Source organism: Trachemys scripta, chromosome 15 (assembly GCF_013100865.1).
Source record: "Trachemys scripta elegans isolate TJP31775 chromosome 15, CAS_Tse_1.0, whole genome shotgun sequence".
Classification (NCBI taxonomy): domain Eukaryota; kingdom Metazoa; phylum Chordata; order Testudines; family Emydidae; genus Trachemys; species Trachemys scripta.
Window position 1 is genome coordinate 11885464 of NC_048312.1, and position 25214 is coordinate 11910677.

General features: G+C 40.0%; 1 protein-coding gene across 12 annotated transcripts in view; it reads right to left on the minus strand.

Annotated features, from left to right (window-relative positions):
- RIMBP2 (RIMS binding protein 2) overlaps positions 1–25214 on the minus strand; it is a 313172-nt gene that overhangs the window by 77264 nt on the left and 210694 nt on the right. For 8 of the 12 annotated variants that reach the window (XM_034791131.1, XM_034791138.1, XM_034791137.1 and 5 more), the window contains 4 exons: positions 21945–21995; positions 19556–19576; positions 11511–11715; positions 1802–1953 (listed from right to left, as the gene is read on the minus strand). In XM_034791131.1, coding sequence (XP_034647022.1) covers positions 1802–1953; positions 11511–11715; positions 19556–19576; positions 21945–21995 — 429 coding nt within the window. The remainder of the gene's footprint in view (positions 1–1801; positions 1954–11510; positions 11716–19555; positions 19577–21944; positions 21996–25214) is intronic. The other 4 variants (XM_034791139.1, XM_034791129.1, XM_034791141.1 and 1 more) reach the window with 1 other exon arrangement.

Sequence of the window (25214 nt, forward strand, 5' to 3'; positions counted from 1 at the left end):
CTGGAAGTTGAGGGAATGTCTTTGTGGAATGGACTGTGCTCCCTTTTGATGTCAGAAATTACAACAGCAAGTACCACTCTCAGATTTTATATTTCAAAGGCTGATTTCCTGAAGGTGTAATTTATCTACTTTTCTCCTTGGATACTGGATATGGTACCTTGGTCTGTAACTAAACTTCCGTGTGTATGTGAGAGGTACGTAGGCACCACAGAATTACACTCAGCAAGGCAAATAATGAGCAATTCAGGTAAAAACTGCTTGACATTCTCAGTGAGAGACAATTGAAAAATAATAGAAGAAGGGGATTACATTTGACATGCACTTGTTCTGTTCTGTGCTGTTAGTTCTGCTTCCTTAAATTTGGTTGCTATGCTGCCTTTTTTGGCTTCACTGCTCTTGATACAGTCTATTCACGAAGCAGTGGATGCTCACACCTCCCAGTAACGGTATTAAGAGTTTATCTGTATGTGTTTCTTGGTCAACAGACCCCGAGATGTGGCTATTGAGTAGCATATTAGTAGAAGCTAGTAGGAATCTAATTCTTTTGTAGAATATCCTGTATTACACTTTGATTTTTAGTGATGTCCACAAGCATTTTGAGGCACTCAACTTCCTGGGGTTCAGCAGCAATCCCTATGTTATAGCCACAGCATCTGAACACAATTTCAGGCTATTTACTTCTAAAATGTTTGACAGAGGGAAAAATCAGGACTGTATCCAATAAAATATCATTCCAACCCTCGTTGTTTTTTAGTTCTGTTTGCCCTCATGGAACAGTCTTACAGAATTTAATGGATTTTTTTTATAGATTTTTTTAAAAAAAGCATCCCATATATGTTTTTAATAGATAATGAGATCCCACTGATAGAATTCTATAGCCTGATTAAGGAAACCTATAGATAGGACCTTAATCTCTATTAAATATGATTGGGATTTAAGAGCATTTTTATAGAACCCTATAACATTTCTACAAGAGGCGTTTGGGTTTCATCCTTATTCAAGTCTACAGGAGTTTTGTATGTGAGTGTTGAGACTGTGCACATGATGAGATGAAGGAAAAGGAGTCATAATCAAGTACACTGAAGAGCTTGAATGGTGTTTCAGTGGATTTCCTCCTGTTAGCCCTGAGATGTGCAAAGATTAGCAATAATAAAATATTGTGAATATCTCTGCTGAATTTTTCCAAAACTGCAAATAAATGCAGATATGTTAGGAAGCTAAATGGCTGAGGGGATTCTCCAGTTTACAGGTTCAAATTCAGCTAAGAATGGTACCCTAGAAACTGGTCCAGGTGGCGATATCATTCCAGTTACTAATGAGTGGATTTCCACATTATTAAAACCAAGCAAAGAACAGCTCAAAGAGAATGATCCACTTCTCACACCTAGAAGTTGCCTTTCTAGAACAGAGCTGAGGCACACTGGCAGGGCATCGGGTGGAATAGTGCTCTTACAGATGCATTATCTGTCCTGTGAATAGAGGATTTATGTCAATCTAGCACACTAATGGGCACAAAAAAGACTGACAAAAATGTGACACATTTCACAAGGACTAAATAAACAACAAGAATGCAAGACAGTCAGGTTGCCTAGGTGGGATTTTCAAACCCCCCATGTGATTTAGATGCACAATAATCCCATTATTTATGCTCCCAAATCACTTGAGTGCTTTGGAAAATCCCAGCCTTTGACTCTTTGGAAGTGCAGTTAAACACTGAGGTGTAGCACACCTGTCCCAGTGAAGAAGGAAGGCTCTGGCCGATCAAACACATTCCCAATGTCATCAACTTAAAAAGACTCACGTCTGAATCAAATCTGCATCTTGGGCTGCCGGATCTTGACCTGGACAGAAAAGTAGGTTTGACGGACAACTGTTCTGGTTTGTCACCAGATATCTGCAGGGGTCGTATAAACTCCGAAATCACACAACGACTTCCAGAGGGGCTTTCGTTACCTACCCGTAAAAAAAAAAAAACAACAATAACAATTGGTACAAAGTGGCAACCTGGTTAGCAGTCACGGCAGAGGCATCACATGCTGAATGGGTCACAGGGTGTGAACAACCATCTGACCCCTATTAATGGCCCCTCCAGAGAGGGGCTGACAAAGGGTAGCATAGAGCAAGCATCCATTGCCACTTCCCATTCTGTACCTGTTCAGTGGATTAAAACTCGCGAAAAACTTCTAATGGACAATTATAGGGAATGTGAAGACATTTTAATTTCAAGATCAGAGCTAAGGAGCAAATAAACATGAATCAGCTCCCAATTTTTACCAATCAGTTGGAAAAGAGAAAAGGTTACTATATGAGATGACTATGTGTTCTAGTAGTTTCACACACATGCTAAGATTATTTTTCATGTTGGCATGAAAAAAAAAACACAAGCCTGCTTGTAAATACCATCTATTTATTGGCAATAATAATATTTAGCTTAGCACTTGCATTAAAAAGTTTTAACTAATTAATGCTCAATACCCTGTAGGGAGATAGGTACGCACTACTGGTCCTAATCCTCATTTACACTTTTATGTCACTGTGGATGTGCAAAGGGCCTTAACCTAAGGGTATGTCGTCACTACCTGCCAGATCGATCTATCGTGGATCGATTTATCGCATCTCGTCTAGACCAGGGCCAGCTCTAGGCACCAGCATTCCAAGCATGTGCTTGGGGCGGCCCTTTTCAAGGAGCAGCACTCCAGCTTTTTTGTGTGTCCTTAGGGCAGCAAAAAACCTGGAGCTGGCCCTGGTCTAGACGCGATCAATTGATCCCCGAATGCGCTCCCCGTCGACTCTGGAACTCCATCAGAGCGAGAGGCGGAAGCGGAGTCGATGGGGGAGCTGCGGCCGTCGATCCGGCGCCGTGAGGACCCGAGGTAAATCGATCTAAGATACGTTGACTTCAGCTACGTTATTCTCGTAGCTGAAGTTGCGTATCTTAGATCGATCCCCCCCTAGTGTAGACCAGCCCTAAGTGAAAATATATACCCAATTTAAGATCTTTTCACTGCCAGAGAACAGCAAGTCCTACCATCTCCATTCTGCAGATCAGGTAACAATGTTGGATAAGTGTCTTGCCCAGTGCTAGATGGTATATCAGTGGCAGAGTAGAATTAGAATTGGGGTTTCTTGTTCCACAGCCCATATTCTAAGTCACAAACACAATCCTTAAACTTTCTAAAAAATGCAGGAGACACATTAAGGAAAAAAGGAGAAAATTCTGGAGACACTTTGAACATTTTTTTCTGATTATAAAAATGATGCCAATAAAAGATAAAATACACCATACCGCTAAAGGAATAAGAGACCCGATCCTGCCAGATGCTAAGCAGCCTGAACTCCTAGTGACATTAAGAGTACTTTGTATTCCCAGGATCAAGCTCTACAGGCTTGTGAAATATGCTTTTAAAAAACGTGCTACCCAAGGCTGCAAGGGGGATTGGTAACATGGAATATAAAATGCTACCCTATGTTTTCCTTCACCAGTCATACTAATCCTCTGGAACCACAAGTAAGAAAGGAGGAAATCGCAAGCTGGGGCTAATTATATCTGAAGCAGCAGCAGCTGTAGCAAAACCACAGCAAAAAATTTGGGGCACTGCTGCCACAATCAGATTTCTCAGCCTTCCTCTCCTCTCTTTTTAATACAACTTGTCCATGCTCTTATTTTCAAGTCCTGGTCACGTGTGAGGTCGGCAGCTCCCCTCCAATTGCGCTAGGAGTTTGAAATGTGGTGTTTTGATCTTGAAGTGCCTGCTTCCCCCTGTTACATGCCACTAAGAATCATCCACTGTACCGCAGAGGAGGATGAGCTCCAAAAAGACATTGTCAGAGGGTTTGTTGGTATGTTCCTTGGTCCAACTTGATTCATTCTCTCTGCACCACTTTAATTTTATAGCGCAGCAGCTTAAGCACATTGACCGCAGGGAACTATTCAAGGCCATACAAAAGATTTATTGCAACCAGTCCTACTTGCAGCCATCTCCATACTGGCAAAGGGCACATTTTTTATTTTTGGAATTTCTCTCATACTTTTAATAGAATAACGATCTCCTTTCAGAAACCGGCAGCTAATTTGGCTCCTTCCGTTCACTGTTAATGTGTTTGCCACACCAGACTGTCATTCTAGAGTCTACAGATAATTGCTCCAACTGCTACAATATATTAAAAGGAAACCAGTTCTGAGGCTCATGTCTATTGGATTTTCCTCGGTTTTGTTATATCCACTGCAGTGTGAGTTCTTCCCGGGCACCAGAATGGAAAGTTTCTTCGACACCCTACCCCTTGCTGTGTTCCCCATATAGGGGACTGGCCAGAATCTGAGCCTACATTAGATCAGACAGAACAACACAAAAGCAAGATCCTGGAACACGGTTCATGTCATGGGAATTGATGGGGAACTCAGGAAGGGATGTTGGAAGAAGTACATTTTAAGGAGGTATATGAAGGAAGAGAAAGGAGCAGGAGATAACAACGAGCAGCCCGATAGAAGGTCCAAGGCTGAGCGTGGAAGCATGAGGTAAAAGGCAAAAGGATCGGGAAAAGCATAGAGAGAGAGAGAGAGAGAGAGAGAGGGAGTAAACAGGGGAGGTGGGAATAAGTGCCAAGATTAAGGGGGGGCTAAATTATGGGGGCTGTGAAAGTCAGGACATGGTGCTTGACTTTGATTCAGTGGAGAACAGAGAGATGCAAATGCAGATGAGGTGGTTGAAGCAGCAGAGGACATTAGCAAACTAGAGAGGTGAGAAGCAGGGAGGTAAGAGAAGAGGAAAGATCACAACAGTCAAGGCAAAAGATGATCGAGGCATGGACAAGGATTTTAGCCATGAGGGACAGGAAGATAATGTGGGTTTTGGTAACGGAGAGGGACTGAATGTGGTGGTGGGGAAGAAAAGAGAAGAATTACTACTCAATTTTAGAAAGAGGCAAATAGAAAGAAATTAAGTAACTTGCTTTGAGTTCACTTCAATATATTGGATTAGGCATGCACCTGAGAGGCAAGAGGCTGAGTTTTAATCCTACTTCTGATACTGATTTGGTGTATGACCTTGGGAAAATCACTCCTACCCCTTCTGTGTCTCATTTGCTCCACCTGTAAATGGGGACAATGATGTTTTCCTACCTAGGTAAGTGCAAAGTGGCATAGAAGGACACTTCAGCAGCAATTCCAACCATTCAAGATGGATTTGGTTTCCAAACCTGTTTTACTGCTTCCTGAAATGTCACTTCCCTCTCAATTCCCTCTTCTCATTCAGCTACATCTGCAAGATCATTTCTCCCCTCCTCTAACAAGTGCTATCAGCTGTTAACTTCCTATCCAAGAATTTGTGAAATGACAGCAGCTGCTCCTGAAGAAATCCCTCCTCCCTGTGCTCTTAGCCCTACAGGGCGTCTTCCATCTCAGACTATAATAAAAGCGATTACCTGAACCAGCTTAAATCATTCCCTCTATTTCCAAGATACTATACCAGGGGTCGGCAACCTCCGGCACGCGGCTCGCCAGGGTAAGCACTCTGGTGGGCCAGGCCAGTTTGTTTATCTGCCGCGTCCGCAGGTTCGTCCGATCTTAGCTCCCACTGGCCACGGTTCGCCGCTCCAGGCCAATGGGGACTGCGGGAAGCGGCGCGGGCCGAGGGATGTGCTGGCTGCAGCTTCCCGCTGCCCCCATTGGCCTAGAGCAGCGAACTGCGGCCAGTAGGAGCCGCGATCAGCCGAACCTGCGGACGTGGCAGGTAAACAAACTGGGTCGGCCCGCCAGTGCTTACCCTGGCGAGCCGTATGCCAGAGGTTGCTGACCCCTGTACTATACCATACTAGGTAAAAAGGTGAGAACGAACTATGGGCTAGCTACAGTGTAGATTGTTAGTTGTTAGCTACTGGGACTTTGCACAATGGAAACCATTCTTTTTGTTGTTGTTGCTGTTTAAGGCGATGATTACTTATTTTTAAATAAAGTGTCTCAATTTGTCCAAATTCCAACAACCATGTAGAGCTGTTTTATGTTTTTTTTACTTCAGCAGAAATTTTATAAAAAGCCACCGTAAGTGCAAACGACTTCACTAACAACAATCAACATCTTAGCAAAAAGGCAAATTGAAACTCGTATATGAAACATGTTGTAAGCCTCTTGAAATCTCTTGCTCCTGGAGTTCTATAGAAAAAGCCAGCCCCTTTGGATTAAGTATGCTGCATCTGTAACTAAGACTAATTTTACAACCAGAATATGTTGGGATTGCAAGTTAAATTCTCTTCTCACTCTGGTGCAACGCCAGTGGTGTCACTTGGTTTGCACCACAATAAGTACCAGGAGTTTTTGGTCCAATATGCATGCTTCTCCATTTATGAACTCATTGGAGACTAGGAATACATACATCCTTCCCCTCAGCCTAGTAGTCTGAAAAGTAACAGTAATAATGATAAGGATTAACGACAGAATTCACTGGAGGACAACAGTGTGTATATGTCTCCTGGAGGTGAGGATATTGGCCTGGGATGTGGAAAATCCTGGTTGAAGTCATTGCTCTGCCTGATTCTCCGCAGTTTTTCATATCAGATCACTCCCAATCAGGGAGAGCAGAGATGTGATCCTGGGTCTCCCACATCCCAGGCCAGTGCCCTAGCCCTGCAGTGAGAGATAATCTGTCTCCCACCTTCCCCTGCTCTGCCTCATCCCAAAACCCTCAACCCCTTCCTGAAAAAAATGTGGTGGAAAAAAGATACATCTCCACACAACATTTCAGCAAAAGTGTTCCAAACAGCGCTAGTTAAAGGTTACGCAACACAGAGGACCTTTCCTGGGGTTTCTCATAGCAGAATGCATCATTCTGAATCCATGATTTGAGATCCTTTCTGAAGTGCAGACTGTTTTGAATGAATTGGTATAATAACAGCAAATAGGCATGGAAAGGTGTGAAAAATCGCAGCTTTTTTTTTTTCCCGCTGCTTGGAGCGGCAAAAACGCTGGAGCCGGCCCTGCAAGGAACATCAGTGTTTTGATAATATTAACTTTAGAGTGAAAAAGGGTTCCAACTTTCTGATAGTCTGGCTGTAGGTTATTTAACTCAACTGAATTTCCCCTCACCCCCTTCCTCTAGTCATTGTTTTCTCTTAGGGTCAATTTTTTTTTTGCTGAGTCCACATTACAGTGGATGGAAGAGGGAGGGGTGTGGCAGGGAAGAGGGGTGTGGGCAGCATTAGGGAGCTACTTATGACTTTAACCTGCACCAGCTCCTACTAACTGGGGATTGCGGGAGTGCATCATGCTCCAGCTACTCCTTTTGCTGGACCCTATCTGCCCCTGTGCTCTGGGAAGGGAGGTGTAGGAGCCAGTCACCCCAGCTCTATCCCTGATGTGGGCTCCCCCATGTCAGTGCCACCTGACAGGCACAAAAGGAGGGGAGTGGAACTTCACTCAGAACATCAAACCCTGTCTCTTCAGTTTGATGTCTTGCCAGCTGAGCTACTTTTTTTTGTTAGATAAAAGAACCTAATGCATGTATCAAGTTCCAAAATACATAGACCTTCTCACCAAGAGCTCTTGTATAGGCTGTTTGTAACTAAGGTATTATGGGTCTAGTCCTGCACCCATTGAAGTCAATGTTTTTTTTTCCTTGACATCAGTAGGAGTAGCACCGGACCCATAATACCTTAGTTACTAAACACAAAACTAAACTTTCCTCCTGCTGGAAGCCTCATATACATAAGGTACATAGCATTTTGTCATGGCTGGAAACTGACCAGTGGAGGAAGTTTCAAGAATGATCTTCCAAGGGAAAAGACAAGGAAATGCTGCCGAGTCCTTCATTTAAAGGTCTAAGGACACAATTAAAGCTGATCATACTTAAAGTGGCTGGTCCTGAACCAATTACACCTTCCATTCTACTTACCGTACATTACTATTGACTGATCAATTATGGACTACACTGTATGTCTGGGGAAAGAACATTAAAACACCCTGGTACCTGGTCTTGTTTCTGACATTTGCTCTGTTTTGAAAGCTGTTCTCATGTTCTCTTCTACCCAGGAAACAATAAAAAAATTCTGCCCCTAATTCTGAGAGCTTGATGAGAACACCACTATTACGGTGAAATGGCGGATTTCAACAATTAAAAATGCTGCCTGCCTGCTTAAATATTATGGACCAAATCAATACTCAGCACAACTTATTGATAGCAATGGATTTATACCAGTTGTGAGTATTGGTCCAAATTTAAGTCTCACTGTTGCTCACTTGAGTAGACCCATGGGTGAATAGGACGTGAGTAAACTTTTGCGGGATAGGGCCTTTAATGACTCGAGGGAGAACCAGGCTATATTTTCAAAGCTTTCATTTGAAGACACGTTGTTCTTAGCCATTTCAATTAGTGATCAGCAAACATCAAGAAGTTGGGAGAGTCTGACTTAGTTAGGCCCCCAAAAGTTTAGTTGCTTATTGGAACATTTGGGGTCTATTTAAACAGATTTTAAAGATTTAAACTGAACCTTGCATATCTGCTCAAGGGGATTCTGATGATTAATTAAGGGTATGTCTACACTACCCGCCAGATTGGTGGGCAGTGATTGATCCACCAGGGGTCGATTTATCGCATCTAGTCTAGACACGATAAATTGATCCCCGAGCGCTCTCGGTGGACTCTGTACTCCAGAGCCATGAGAGGCACAGACGGAGTCGATGGGGGAGTGGCAGCAGTCGACTCACCGCAGTGAAGACACCGCGGTGAATAGGTCTAAGTACGTCTACTTCAGTTACGTTATTCACATAGCTGAAGTTGTGTAACTTAGATCGACCCCCACCCCCACCCCGCAGTGTAGACCAGGCCTAAGTCCCTTTAAAATGAATTGTTGCTTTGAAAATCCCACCCTTACAGTTACTATTTGACATTGAGGGCCTGATCCTGCAATCTTTATTATGACAAAGCTCCCATTGACACCACGAGATGGTATTCTGAGTTTTCCTTCTAATTCACCCAGTTTGGTAGGAGTGCTCTAGACACACATAAGCCTATAAACCAGTGGTTCTCAAACTTTTGTACTGGTGACCCCTTTCACATAGCAAGCCTCTGAGTACGACCCCCCTTATAAATGAAAAACACTTTTTAATATATTTAACACCATTATAAATGCTGGAGGTGAAGCGAGGTCTGGGGTGGAGGCTGACAGCTCACGACCCCCCATGTAATAACTTCACGACCCCTGAGGGTCCCGACCCCCAGTTTGAGAACCCCTGCTATAAACCATTATGCAGCACAATGAGTGAGATTGCAAACACGTCTCTTCTGTGTTAAAGAAAAATCACAATGTCCCACCATCTCTAAAGAAACTACTGAAGTGAACTGAAAAAAGAAAGTCTTCTTGTTCTATTTGACTTGGTTTCACATCAAGTTTGTCAGCCTTCGATGAATACAGTTGCTTATTTGCAGTGGTAGAGAAATGATTTGTGAATCACAGTACTTTTCCTGACGATAAAAAATGGGTACCCCCAATCCCCTTCTTAGAAACTCAGGAAGATGAAATACAAAACGCAAATCGATTTTACTTTTCCAGCTTCTCTTCATATTTATTATAAAGCAATTGTTCAAGAATCCTCAAAGCCTGATAAGACAACGAAAAATTATCTCACAGCAACGCAACAGCTGTGAGCATTCTATTGCAATGTTAGTATCTCACAGTGATGCCTGACGAACATTACAGTTTGGGGTGTTATCAATCCCCAAATGTCAGCGCACCAATTGTCCAGAATTGATTTTTTTTTCTCCTCCTCCTTTTTAACTGGTTTATTCCCTTGCATTATGGAAAATGCCTCCACTGACAGATCCTTCTTTCCTTTCAAGTATATAGTTTTCCTTGTGACAAAATCCACCAAACTAAGTCAGGAGATGTTTGGGGCCAGAATTTCTGCTGGTGTAAACTGGTGTAGCTCCATTGACTTCAATGAGGCTATGCTGATTTACACCAGCTGACGATCTGGCCTGTTAACTTAATTGCAGCTCATTCCAATTCCTTAATTGGAAAGAAAGAAAGAAAGAAAGAAAGAAAGACTAAGATAGAGAACAAATGTCACTGATTATGCATAATATTTAATTATTTGCATTGCCATAGTACCTAGAGGCCCCATCCAAAGACCAGGGTTCTCTTGTGCTAGGCACTGTACGCATAATCACCGTACTTTTAAGCCCTGATAGTCAGGCAGCTGGATGGAATCTACATTCTTGGTACCTTCCAAGTATCCTCAGATAACCTCCTGACCAATGATACTGCCTCAGTCTTTGAAAATTGCTTATGCATAATCGGCAGTGAGCAAACTCAACTAGTCACAAGGAGTCTCCGCCTTTGGCAAAAAGAAAAGTCACCTGGCAAAAGTTCAACATGCCTCTTTGGGAAACACACAATGAAGAGAACAAAGTAAACAAAGAGACAATGATACGGACCTCCCTTATGAAGCATTTTGAGATATACTGCAGAAGACCACTGTATAAAAGTTAGGTAATAATTATTATTATTGTAAGTATAGGCACAATGAGAATGGAGCATATTTAAACATATCTTCCTTATTTTTAAATTAAATTCATTCATTTAGAACCTTGTTTTTAACCTTCTTTTTAAATTAAAATAAAGGGACATTTTCAGTCAAGTTTCACTGTGGTTAAAATGGCTCTTTAACCCATCCATCATCACTAAACTGACCACATCCTGTTAAGTATAATCAACATTCTAGGAAAAGTAAAGACCCAACAGATGTTATTTGCATGGAGGGCTTCTCAAAAGTATTCCATCCAAGCTTTTTGGATGGAAAACTGAGTTTTCATCAAAACTAATATTTTTTGTGGAAAAGAGTCTGCTTTCCTCAATATTTTGTTTTTTTTCCATCAGGTTTGTGGTTTTTTTTCACAAGGTCAAATTCTCTGCTGAAAGTTTTGACTAAAAAGAAAATATTTTCTTTTTTGTTGAAATTTTCCACAGAACACCTTCAGTTTTCAATCCTTTCTACTGACAGATTGCTTTCATAGAAGGAAAGAGGAGGGGGAAAAGCAATGTAACCAACACTAAGTCAAGGTGAGTCTCTGCTCTCCCTACAGTCTACTGCTATCGCCAAGCTAGCGGGACAGCTCCTTTAACGCAAGGACCTATGCCCAGAGGTCCTGTGATCGGTTCCCACAGACAATCCAGCCAGGGGACCGTCACACAAGTGGTGGCCTATACTGGGTTACGAACTGCTTTTGATCTCTGACACTCAAGACAAGCTTCCCAAGCGGTGTTTTTTCACAAATAATGAGGAATGATCATTAGGTCAAATTTTATTCTCAGTTACATTAAATCTCAGTAAATCCATTGTAATTCCAATGACATCAGAGAGCTACTCAGAAATGGCCCCAGGGCATACAGCCGAATCAGGGCCAAATACTGCTCTCTCACACATAAGCAAATCCCATTGTCATCAATGGGATTTGTTTACATGAGGGTTTAATTTGACCCCTAATCAGCAAATTCCTTCAAATAAAAGTGTCAGTTCTTACCTTTGCCTATGGAGGTGGCTATTCCATTCATTAACTGGGACAGAGATTTACTAGGGGAGCCAAGGACATCTGAGGATGCCACCGAGTTACTGCTCAAGAGATCAATCTTTCCAGCTTGCTGCCGAAACTTCTCCAGTTCCTTGGAGAGGAGGTTAAACTGTTCGCTCTGCGTCCGACATTTCTCCTCTAGCTCTCGTACCTTGGCCTGCACAACGAAGACATAAGAGATGCATCTGAATGGGATCACAGAGAGCTTTGGTCAGGTCAGACTGTCAGAGAGTATCAAGAAGCAGGGATGGGCAAACTAGTTTGGATCCCCCTTTTCCTCCCCCTAAACATTTTCCCATATTTAGAGTCAAACCCTTTGGGAGCATATAATATGCAGGTAAATATTTTTTTCACCACCAATTTCCAAGCAAGAGAAATCTTGTTCTCGTACTGTTTTTAGTTAGGACCAGGAGTGGCATTGCTAGTAAATTTGCAAGATAAAGCCTTGCTTTGTGAAAATTTTCAGCCCAAATATTGCTGATTCAGAAAAGCAGCCCAGCTTCTCAATGATTCTCCAAACCAACCCCAAATCCTGGATCTCTTTCTGAGATTTGCCCATCCTTAGCCATTAAATCACAGCTTCCTTAATTGCTATACTACTGTTTATAGAAAAACAGCGATGGTTCATGCAGAATGTTGGTGTAGCTGTTGGCTGAATTCTATTTCAAAATTAATGTACACAACTAGATGTGCCAACTGTCCAGAAGTAATCCAGACACCAGTCAACAGGGTATTACTCATAAACTTCAGTAACACAAACATTTTGTCATTGGCAGGCTTTGACTTTTTGTTTTAATTCTGAGGCATCAGGCTGTGACACAGCAGAAATTATGTAACAATCTGATGCATTATTTCCTAATCTGATGTTTTATCATGTACCAACATTCTTTTCATTCCACTTAACCTCCTTCCCCTCCATAGGCCTAGTAAAACAGCCATGTTAATGAGTATAAACTGGCTATGAATTAGCTCCATTTTCCCCCATTCAATTGTTGCTACTGTTTTTTGGGGTGGGTTTTTTTTTTTTTGGAAGAACAGAATTTTTCAAGTGGTGCATGACAAAGACAGTTGAACGGCTACAAGTTTCTACATAAAAACCATGGCTGTATTACATCCATATGCCTCACTATGGGCACCAAACAATTATATGACTCACGGCAAGGCTAATGATGGAATTCATTCCAGGGCTCTACTGATGATGAGCCTCAGTAATTTAAAATGTTCAGTAGTTTCCCCCACATGCCCCCTGGAAGAACCCATGCATTAAAATGTCCCAGTTTCCCGATATAGAATGGAGTATTATTTTCTCATTAATAAAGTATTTCTAAAAATACAAGCAAATCTGAACGTATAATTAATCTCTTCAAATTCATAAAATGCAAATTGGTTTAATCTTGCTATAGAAATATGGACACATTTGGCTGATGTGAGTATCCTGAATGGAGTAAGAGATAATAATTGGAAAAGACAGAGACAGTGTGAAGAGTTCTAAACAAAGTCGAAGTGCTTTCGTTTTTTATTCTTCCACTGTTGGCTTAGGGTACCCAAATATGAGCCTTTTCTATCTGTCACGTTGCCACTTATTAGCAATTAGTTGAAAACTGGCAATAGGGCTTCTGCATGCAATTTGAAAAGAAAATTAAATGGGCAACAGCAGTAAGAGGATTTAGGTTTCTAGAATCCCAGTCTTTCCAATGGAGAGCTTTAGGACTAGTTATCAACTCTGTGTGTAAGAAATACCCTGAAGCTTTCCAGTATACTAACCCAAGCATTCAAAAATCATGAGTCAGTCCCTGAAAAATCATGAGATTGAAAAACAAACAAACAAACCTGGGGTTCTTTTTATTTGCCTTTTGGGCTTTGAGTCATTAGCGTTCACATTTTGAACTTTTCTCGGCAACCCGGAGGGCTAGAAGCTTTTTTTATTTTTTAAATGGAAGAAAAGATTCTGATATGATCACAGAGCTGCTGCTTTAAGGAGAAAAGGTACCACGAAACTTGCAATAAAACTGAGAGTTGGCAATCCTGCATGTGCTTGTTTTCTAACACCAGACAACTGGTTGCTTGACTATTAATAGCTAAAAATGAAATTCAGATCTGTGCAAGGGCTCAGCCCAAGGCCTATGCATCAATTAAGTCCCATTTAAGACCTATTATGAGGACTTTAGGGAGATTTAAATGCTGCACGGACCTTCTGCATAGGGGTGAATTTCACCCTACTAAAATAATGTCTACAGAAATCAAAACAGACCTTCAGAAAATTATACAAAGAGATCTTGCTGAGCATTGATAATCTCTGATCATAACTTAAACACAGCTAAATAACTGACACACTCTTTTCATTCATGTCACCATCTTTCATATTATATATAATATTTTAAACATGATTTAATTTATGAGCAGATTTCTGTAAAAATGACTGTTCATGGCATACACCAAAAATGGCTTTAAACATCACATTGGTAATCTGCTAACAAATGCAAATATAGATTCAGGTTACATTCTATCATAAAATACTCCTGTAAATATTTGATGTTATTTACCAGTTTCTGATGTATGTTGAAAAGCTATGTTAGATTTCATTTACAATGATCTGATTTTAAGTTAATGCTCTTGCCCTTCCAAATCTAAATAAAATGGCTCAGAAGAGGCTGCTAAATGGCAAAGGTCGCTGAGTTCTTACTGAAATTAAAGGATCAGCTACAGTTGTTTGAAAAGATATATGGGAAATCTGCACGTCAGGAACGTTTCTGGCGGTACTAAACAAATACAGTACTGTGATAAAATAGCACTGAAAAGCTACACGGAAATAGTTACATTATTATTACTATGCCTGTTGCTAATAGAAACCAGACACTTTCTTTAGAGAAGTAAACATGCCAACCTCCCTGAAAAAAAGGGAACAGTCTTCCCCCCGAAAACCACAATCAGAGTATACACTCCCCTACTACAACTCTGCTGCTCACTTCCCATTTCCAGATCATTCAGACAGTATTGGCAACCACATTCCAACATCACATGACATCTGCCAACATCCTGGATGCTCCCCAATTATACTTCACATGGCAATACAGCAAAGCATGAAGACAGCCCCAGCAGCACTAAAAGAGGACATTCTTATGGCCAAGGAAGGAGTCCCCATCTAGAAGCTCATACTACTTGACTTCTAAGCAACTTACAATGCAGTCATTCACATTCTTCTGTTGGCCTTTCTGCAGGACAAGGCTGGAATAGAAGGCCTAGCATTGGTACAGTCATTCCTCTCCAACGGGACTAAAAGTACGGTAATAGGCAAGTGCTTTGCTTCCTCAATCGCCCTCGCTTATGGAGACCCTTTGGGAGCTACTTTGTCCCTGCCCTCTTGAATATCGAAATGAGACTCCCTGGAAGATGTGGTGAGAGGCCGTAGACTGAGCTGCCAACAATACATTGATAACACCCAGCTGCAATCAACACCATCATGAAGATGTCACCATGCCTAGAGGAGAGCAGCTCCTGGTTGAAGAGTAGTTGGCTCACACACAATCTGGGCAAAACTGAATAAACTCTTTGAAGAACTAGCCAGGGTCCGTATGTCCCCTGTCTCCTGTTCTTCAAATTGGTGAGAACCCTCACGGTCCTGTTCAAAACAGCAATCAGCTTAGAAGAACAGTTGGCATCAGTGATATTGAAAAATGCCTCACTAAGAAGCTTCACCTCTTACTGCCAGATGGGGACTGTGATTCACTGTCTCTGGATCCCCAGGAAGCATCAACGTTGAGGTTCCAGCTTGTGCATATTGTGTTTCTCACCTTATCCCTATGCACCGATCCTTCCACTCGCTCCTAATCTGCTGCTGTTGATAGTTCAAGGCTTTCGTCCTGATCATCAGAGCCATCAACAAGTCGGGACTCAGCTACATCAACGACTACGTTTCCATCCACCACTCACCAAGACAGCTGTGCTCCTCTGGGACAATACAGTTCACAACACCATGGGGCAGCCACAGACAAATAGGTCTACAATGAGGGGGATTGGCTGTGGAATGAGCTGCCCTACACCAGGGTCTTGCCACCTTCCGGGTGTGCTGCAAGACATTTCTCTTTGACAAAACTTTCCCACCATAACAAAATTAATGGGAGAGGGGGAGAAGGAAAGAAGCAAAAGCAGAGATTTCTGTACCAGGGAAGGGAGAAAAGCCAAAGACTCTTGAAATCCCTTAGGGACCTTGCTATGAAGACCTAACTTATCTGTGCAGTCATCAGATATATATAAAAACCTAATAAAAAGTATATATAGATACATTCGCCATATTCCATATTGATAAATTACTGTTTCCACTGACTTTTATCTTCTATTAGATACGAGCCACCTGCAGGATCATAAACTTCTGGAGTCTCTGATCTGAAATCCTAGAGCAAGGGGGGGGGTAGTACAGTACGTGACAATTGGAGGCTACTTAGTTCTTTATATAGCACTTTTCATCATTAAAGAGCTTTACATTTGACAGAGTTGTCAGGAAAGAGATCACAGCAGCAGAGACTTGTCAGTAAGGAAATGGGGATTAATAATATGAAGAAATAAAAACCCAGTGATGTGATTTCTGACAGTTCTTTCAACGTGTATCTTCATTTTCATAATACATATTTATGGTTTGGAAGATTTCTAATATGCACTGTTTGTTTAGTGCCAAATTCTCTCTTTAGATGGCCCCATCTCCCTGAATAACCAAAAGGATTTATATCACCTTCCATATTCAAGATGTGGTCCACTGTAATTGTGTGTCTCTCTCAAAAGCATAGGGGCCAGATTTTCAAAAAGAGCTGAGTACCGAGCAGCTTCTATTTTGGCACCTAAATGAAATAGGCATATTTTCAAAACTGTTCAGTACTTTTGACAACCAATAGGGCTGCTGGGTTCTGAGCACTTTTGAAATTCTGGCCACTTAATTTAAGTCTCTAAATTAGAACTGAACTCTTGAAAATACAGTTTCAGATCTTAAAAATAAGAGCAGACTTTGATCAAAAGTGGGCAGTTTACAACAAGCCTTGAAGATCTTTCTAAGCTACCCTCTGAAACAGGTGTCTCTCCAATTCATTTCCTAAGCATAAATGCAGATAACTTTATGTATCAAAAACAGGGAAGGTGTGTGAAGGATCTACTTGGCTACAAGACTTTTGCCCCACTTTTTGCTGTATTGGAGAATCAAATGGAAAAGTGATTCTATACTCACTTTTCAAGTACTCAGATATCAGGTGCATTTCTGACAACCTGGAAAACTTTGGATTCATAAATCAAGGAGTAAACCACCCTGATTCATATATACATAGTAGTATATGGTAGTGCATAAGTAGTGATTAGCAAACCACAAAGGTGTTGAGCTACAGTTAACCTCAAAAAGTGTAGATATCCAATAAAATGAGAATATTGGAAACAAAGGATTATGATTCCATTGGAGGATAAAACAGAAGCTAGAGTGTGATGGAGAAAACTCATCACAGATATGCTGAATTACCAATAGTAGCAAGGGAAATACAGGAAATCACAAGAAAAGTAAATTGCTTTTTGTACAAATGCACAAAACGTTCTGATTTCAAGTTTGCTTTAATGTGAAAATTTATGTTTAAAGATATTTATATGCTGTATGGCAAAAAAATACCTTCCATCAGCTTCAACACTAGCTTGTTATATTCTGCTATAGTTCTCTGATGGATTAAAAAAAAAACTCATCAGGCATAGACACTCACACAGTGTCACACCACTGACAGATTTTAGGAAATATAGAATGCATATTTTACACTTCAGATATAATGTTATCTTGATGCATTAGGATTTATACACGTAGGAGAGCATTCATCCCGTAGAGAGGACATACGTAAGCACTAAGCTTGGCATGGAGGTGAATTTCACCCATAGGCTTGATTCATCTCTCATTGAACTCCATGAGAATCTTTCCATTGACTTCAATGGGACTAGGTTCACCACTTCTAGGTCAGCAAGGTAAGAAGTTACTTCTGCAGTTCAGTTCACAAATCTAAGTTACAAGAAAACCCTGTATATATTGCTCAGCCCAGAAAATGCGAAAAAATAAAAGGGGCAGGAGCCCAAATGTAAAAGCAGTTTCCAATCAGGTTCAACAAACAGAAAATCTCTAATTTAAAAAAATGTTGACAGTAAAGTTCTCCCTGTCCTTGCTAAATCACTGTGTAAGTGGGATGGAGATTACGGAGCTAGACATATTGCAGACAAGCACTGCAGGTGAAATGTCTACCTTGCTGAACGGGGTGTGTAAACTGTGAGTCTTGGAGGGACACGATGTGTCACCCTTCCATACCTGCTGGGTTGGGGGAAAATTGGGCTCTCAGGCTCTGAGCCTGTCTCGCCTGCTCCTGATGCCATTCGTTGGCTGGGTTTAGGATGGGCTAGCTGATTGGCTCCTACCTGCAAAAGCTGGGTCATTTTGGTTTTGTTCCAGCCCCATCCTTTTCTACCCTTATCAAGTATGCTGGATTTCTTATGATGCCAGGGGCCTTGCTGATTGCTACATTTGTTGGGTGGCTGGAAGGCATTTTTCCCATATGGCAAAACAGGCAAATGGCTGTGTGTCCACCTTCCATCCAGCATCCCAGAGGTCCAGCTCCAGGGTTTACACCATTACATTTGTTGCAACTTTGGCAGGTTTCAGTGTGGTGGTGGGTTTAAAAAAAAAAGGGGTCTGATGTGAGTCCTTGTAATCCAATGGGCTTCTTGGGCATGGACCCCAAACAACATGGTATGGTGAGGATGTACACTTCTCTGTCTTGCACAGCGAGGGATTCCCCACTACTCACCTCTCCACTTCTGTTGAGGATAAGGGGAATGAGTTGGGACTCTGGCTTCCTGCCAAGAGCCCTGGGTAGCCTGGGTTCTGTAGAGGGGCACTGCCCTTTTACCCACCCTATGGTTTGTAGAAAATGGGATCATTCATGCCCAGTTGAATTCCGTACTGGAACAACCCTGCTGGGTAGCTCCATCAGTGGTTCCTCATTGGTTAATAGTTTAATAAAGTTGCTGGCACCACATTTAACCATATGCTGGTGGGCGTGTCTCATTGTTTCTGTATCTGCCTCAAAGTATCCCAGTGCAGAGAGGCAGCACAAGACCTAAGCATCACTTGTGAATTTGATACTCCATTCCATAGCTTTATCAATCCAACTCAGACCTAACCAAAATGGAATACTAGTCCATAGTTTCTTTAAATTAGAGGCCACTTATTGTGCCCAACTGTACAATGGTTTTGTGAGAAAGCAATTTTCCACTGCAGACTGGATTGAATCTATTTCACTTGTGACTTTCCAAACTTCGTATATAAATGTTATTTATAATGAACAGTGTTGCTTCTAAAATCTAAAATAGTTTCTAAAATCTAGAATGAAGCAGACTTTGTCTATCATAGGATAGATACTGTTTGCACAAGGCAGACGTAAGACTAGATGAGTCACTTTCCAGGTGGACAGTTTGAATTCAGGCTAATGGTGAAATCACATTTTCTGCTCCCGGGATATCATTTTGTAGATTTTATCTTTTTATGTAGCAGCAGTACCTTTTGGTGAGTGGCTGAATAATTGAGCCACAGGTGAATACATTCTTAAAGTACTGCATTGTAAAATTTTCTTTACATTAACAAAGAATCTATCTGAATTCAGACACAATCCACACAGTCTGAAAGTCACAACTTTGCATAAAACACTGAACCATTCTTACTGAGCATACTCATAAGAACATCACTTCAAGTTTGGTATCTGAGCTGCTATTAAGAAATCATGCCATGTTCAAAGGCTAACCTCTTGCAGAAAGAGCTGCTGGCTTTGGTAATTTGACTTGCCTTCCTCCCCGGGTTGTAACAATACCAGTGCCAAGCATGCTTGCATAACAATGGTTCTATCATGTATTCCATGCAAGGGAAGGCAGGACTATCACATACATTTTGAATGGAGGGTAATAAGAATGAGGAAGGGAGAATTTATGCCCTAAAATACCTGCATGCTGTCCAAGGTGTTCTGGGTGAAGTGCAAAGCAATAAATTCCAAACAAGACACAGTAAACAAAGAAATGTGAAATAAAGAAAGAAATAAAATACAGTATTGAACACTTTTTTTTACATTTCAGAACAAAATATATTGAAACAGTTACCACATGTAAAAACATGCATTAATGCAAATCACACTGTACATTTCAGAAATCAGAAATCAATACTGCTGCTGATCTTGAATCTCAAAAGGCAGATTAAATAAACACAATGGTAAAATGAATAGGCTTAGTGAAACATAAAACAAAAGGCCAAGAAACTTTGTTTGATGGGGTTATGCAAATCAGAGGTAGCAGACAAATCAGGTAAACAGGAATTTTGTTTGGCTTTCAAAGCATATTTTCATTTGTCTGCTCTATTTCCACTTATTTCCCCTTGTCTCATATACTTTCCAGAAGGCACTCCATTATCTTTTTAAAAAATCAATTTTACTATATATGATAATAATGCAAGCATATGAGTAAAGCTTTTCCTGTGGAGAAATACACTTTTCAAGGAAATAATATGTACATAAATTAACTAAACAGAATCTTCTTCTATAGATGATCACTGCACCAAAAAGTTCTGTCTTCCATCAACACATGGGGAGGTAAGTGCATGGATGGAAGAACTGGTTGTACAGAAGAAAGGGAGGACTAGAAAATATGTATGTTTTCCAAAACACTGTGCCAAGACATTCTTTACCAATGAAGCATTGACAAGGCACTAGCTGCAGCCAACCTATTTATGGGTATCGTCTTTCTGATGAATTTATATATTATTAAGTGGTTATTAGTTCATAGTGACTCGTGTGATATTTGTCTCAGGCAGAAAGGAACAGTTTGTTACTCATAACTGACAATCTATTATGTATGAAATAGAAATGAACAATAAAAAGAAATCTGCCTGCAATTAGAGTGCCATTTTACTATTACACATATACTCTTATATATGTTACCCATCCAAGTGCTACAAATAACACAATAGGAAGATAACACAAACCAGAATACGTAGTGACCAGCACTGAAATTAACTGAGAGGTAGGTATTACTTACCACAAGGACTTATTCATAGCACCCATAGCACTTATTCTTATCATCTTGTAGGAGGTGTTCTACACTTCCAAACATCAGCCATTGATTCCAATGAGCTTTTAATCAGTCTCTAGCAGACTACATTACTACAATATTGCTAAAACTGTTTCTCACCCTGGGAAATTTTTCGAGATTTAAAAAGTTTTGCCCATTCTGAATCAGGACAAATCACCAAAATCTTGAACATTTTTACAAACCAACAATCAGAACATTTTTTTAATTCGGGTCAATTTAAACGTTTTGTTTGGATTTTGACTTTTTTTGTTAGTTTTTTTAAACAGTACAGTTAGCTTAAATTTCAAAATCAAAAATTGTTTAGAACAGAAAAAACAGAATTTTAAATTTGGACTATTTAAAAAAAAATTCCAATTTTTTTTCAAACTGAGAAGTTTGTCAAAATCGATCCTTTCCTGCAAACAGTTTCAGTTTCAACACACCACCATTTTCTCATGAAAAAATGTTTTGTTGAAAATTTCTCGACCAGGTCTAATTTCTGCTGCCTTTGGTTGCCACTTGTCCTGGTCCAGCATAATATTATAGGCCACGTTACATGACACATTAACCACACTGGGAGGTAAAAAAGGTGAACATTAATCCCCAGGAAATGCTCTGTGCCAAGATCATAATTGCTATGAGAAGTTGTTAATGAAGCTAATATAGATTTGTTTTTATTCTTCCCTTTTCCTCTATTCTCCCTCTTTAACAGTAGGTACAATTTAAGGGATTTATGGTGAAATGTGTAAAAAGCTTGATTTAAAATAAACACAAAGGAACTTTTAAACAAATATTTCTGTATTTTTTTCTCCTGATAGATGAATAGAAGGAGTTTTGATGGACACCTATTGCTAATGCAATCTTACCTTTACCATTAACTGTTATGATCTATAAACCGACCTTAGATTCTTTTGCAATAGAATGATGGAAAATAAACAATAATAATACTTATATAATAGCACTTCTCATCCATAGATCTCAAAGCAGTATACAAAGAAAGGTATCATTATCTCAATTTTATGGATGCAGAAACTGAGGCACAGAGACGTGAAGTTACGGGTGGTAAGAAAACACAGGTTTCTTGGACTCCCAATTCAGTGCTCTAGCCATTGGACCATAACAGCATCATCTAATGCATTAATGAGTTACAAATGAAGAGGAATATTTACCCATGAATTACTACAGTGTGCTAGAAGCAATCATGGTCTTATATGACTATAATGAGAAAGGAACTGGTATAACGGTGACAAGACTAAACAATGGCTTCCTTACCTCTAGCAGCTGAACTGCGCCTTCATGTTCTTTCTTTGCTTCAACCTGAGCCTTTTTGACAATTAAAAAAAGGAAGAAACCGGGTTACTCAGTCATGCCATATTCATTTTGCACTAGAATAAAACATAACTACAAGTTTGCCTGAATATGATACTTTTAAATCATATTTGTATAGTCTTATATTCAGATAAAATACAATGAAATCAAATTTAATAATCAGAGCCAGCACTACATGAATATATTACCTGTTAACTCAACAAAATGCCACTGATTACTACACTGTATATGGGTTTGAACCAAAGTCCATTAAAGTCAATGGGGGCTTGTAGTGAGTCGGTGTGGCTCCCCTCCTGTCCGGAAGAGGGAGCCCACGTGCAGGTACCNCTCCCCTCCTGTCCGGAAGGGTCGAGCCCCGGCTAGGACCTACTACAGGGCTGGACCTGGCACCTGCCCTGGCTCCAAATCAACAAAGTGTATGCTTAACTTTAAATGTAAGTAGTCAGGTAACAATTCATAACATGCTGCAATGCCATCAGATGTTTTGTGTCAATGTTACTGAGAGTACAACATTTAGGGTTCACTTCAAATGTGCCCTGATTGGATTATGATTCAAAACTGCAAGAAAATGAGAGCCGTCTTGTGATCTGTTGTAACCTAAAACCATTAGAAGATTATTAACGTTTTTTTTAATTTAATTTTGCTACATAGTCGATAGATATCCTTTTTGTTTTGCAAAGTGCAATTTAATAGATAAAGCCTTAAAATCCTATTGTTTGATGGTTCTCACCCTTTTCTATTCCAGGATCATACATAGACCCCCCCAATACACGCCTGTCCCATCCAGGTGGGATCCTTTATCCATACAGCAGTGAGAGAAGGATAAAGCTATTGTTAACAATTCCAAATTTTGCTAACAATGTCTCTCTAGAGCATGCCTCACAAAGGTTGGTTTTAGCTTCTCCACCAGCAAATTCAGCTCTAAATCATTTTATATTGTGCCTTATTAGGGGCCAGTTTAATACGAATTTATCTTAAAACTATGTTGTGGAAATCTGCAAAGATGCGGAGGTGCTGAAAAACAACCATGTGCAAGATTTGAAGTGGAAACCAGTTTTATGTTAAGAGACTCTTTCCCTGCATCAAAGGAATAATTTAGGTAAAATATTGCTTGCCTCACTAATAGGAGTAGCCCCTTTAAAGTCAATGGAAGTAGCAGCATGAGGAAGACAAGACAAGACCTTAATAAACAGACATCTGTGCCCACAAGTATGTCTGCATTTCAGTTATAGACAGCTACACATTGATGGCACCTGAAAAACTGCAAGTGTAAACAAGAATGTGGGATTAAGAATGATCTGAAAGGTCAAACCACAATATCCAGGACCTGATTCTGGGAATAGTTTGCCGGAGCAAGGATGCAGCTTTGGTTCCTTTATTGTTTATCTGTTATCTCTGAGAGAGAAATACAGGGTTCTACTAAAGTTCCTGAAGCCAAACTAAAACTCATTTTAAAAGCCCTGGTATAGCTCATGTTCATTTCTGTGTCTCTGCAAAAATTGGACAAATCTGCAAATTTATGATGATGTGACAGGCATCAGGGATACATGGGGAAATGAAGTCAATTAACTGTTCTTAAATCAACTTTATGGTTTCACTGAAACGATCATTTAATAAAGATTCTTTTTTAAGGTAACAGATATGGCTGGCTGCCTGCTCTATCATTTCTGGGTAGGGTCTCATTTAAAACAGAGATTTTGGATTAGGTGAGAATGAGGAGGGTGGCTCTGCTCAAATACTGAAAAATATTGTCACTGCTTAAATAAACTAAGACAAGGACCCTGGAGATGCTACATGAGAGGCCTCTCAAAAATTCAAGTAATAAAATATAATGGCTAATAAAAATCTCTCTATATCTATATATGACTTTAAAATGCTATGAATATGCTAACATTTCAAAATGCTCTATGAAATTAAATTTTAATTAATGAATCCAAGTTATAAAGTGTTTAATCTTAATGAATGGATCTTAATCAAATGAAAATTTTTGACTAAATCAGCTAATTAAACGACAGCTATTTTCAGCTGGCAGTACATATGGCATGCTTTAAAAAAAAAAAAAAAAACCAACACTCTGATAAATGACCACTAAAATCATCCAAGTTAAGTGACAAAAATTGTTTCCAACAATAAATTTCATGCTAAAGGAGTTAAATGGAATAGAATTTTGCCACAATGCAGAAGGTGGTGGGCAATTATGTACAACGACATTCAACTCAACAGTTTAAAAACTGGCAATAGTTAACATTTGCTTTAATAGGGCTGTTTGATGATTGGTAAAACAGTGTTAACTGCCGATGAAAAAATGTTTAATTTCATTGTAATAAGATATGGACATTTAACTACTACACTGGACTGGAAGCAATATTTAAGACTAATGCCTGAAGGACATGACAGCTAAAATGTGGAGGAAAGTTTCTGCTGCGAGAAATTCAAAGAGAAAATGCACATATTTATGTGCATAACACTTATTTAGTCTTGGAGCTCAAATCCAGTAATAACAGGTAAATCCTATTTCAGCAAAGCACAAACACTTTGGCATCTTAGCACACGTATGATGCATTGTATCTATAAAGGTCTTTTCAACTATTAGCTATTTAATCCTTCCCTGACCAATTAGCTGTTTGCATGCCTCTAGCAAGTGCTTCATAAACCACAGGTGGCCCATAAGTCAGTTTGGGAACTGTTATTTAGGTTATAGTTTAGCTAAATTAAAAAATATAAACATATTAATTGTAAATGGGGCATGTAGGTTTCACCAATGGACAGCACAGAAGATCATATATAAGTAAAATCTTTATGCCCATGAAAATATGGTGAAATTCCACTAAAACATCATTTTCATGACTGGTATCCCAGTTTATATATAATTACTATCTGAATTTCACATATTTAATCAATAGATTTAAAAACTCTCCATGCATTTGGACAAGCCTAAGTTTAGTTTCTGGGTCCTTGACAAACTAGGTCGCTACAACTATAATTTCACAGTGAAATTGTACAATTTTAGCAGACATATAGTGAAAACTCTACCCTAGGTTTATACCAAATTGAATGAACTATAAAAGAGGGATTTTGGGGGGGAGGTGGGGCGTGCATGTAGGTACTGTTATGGTTATATAAACTCTTTGTGTATTTGGAAAGTTTACCCAAGCTAACATTAGTCAATATAAACATGATCTTAAAAATAATAATGCTCATTGTGATAACTAC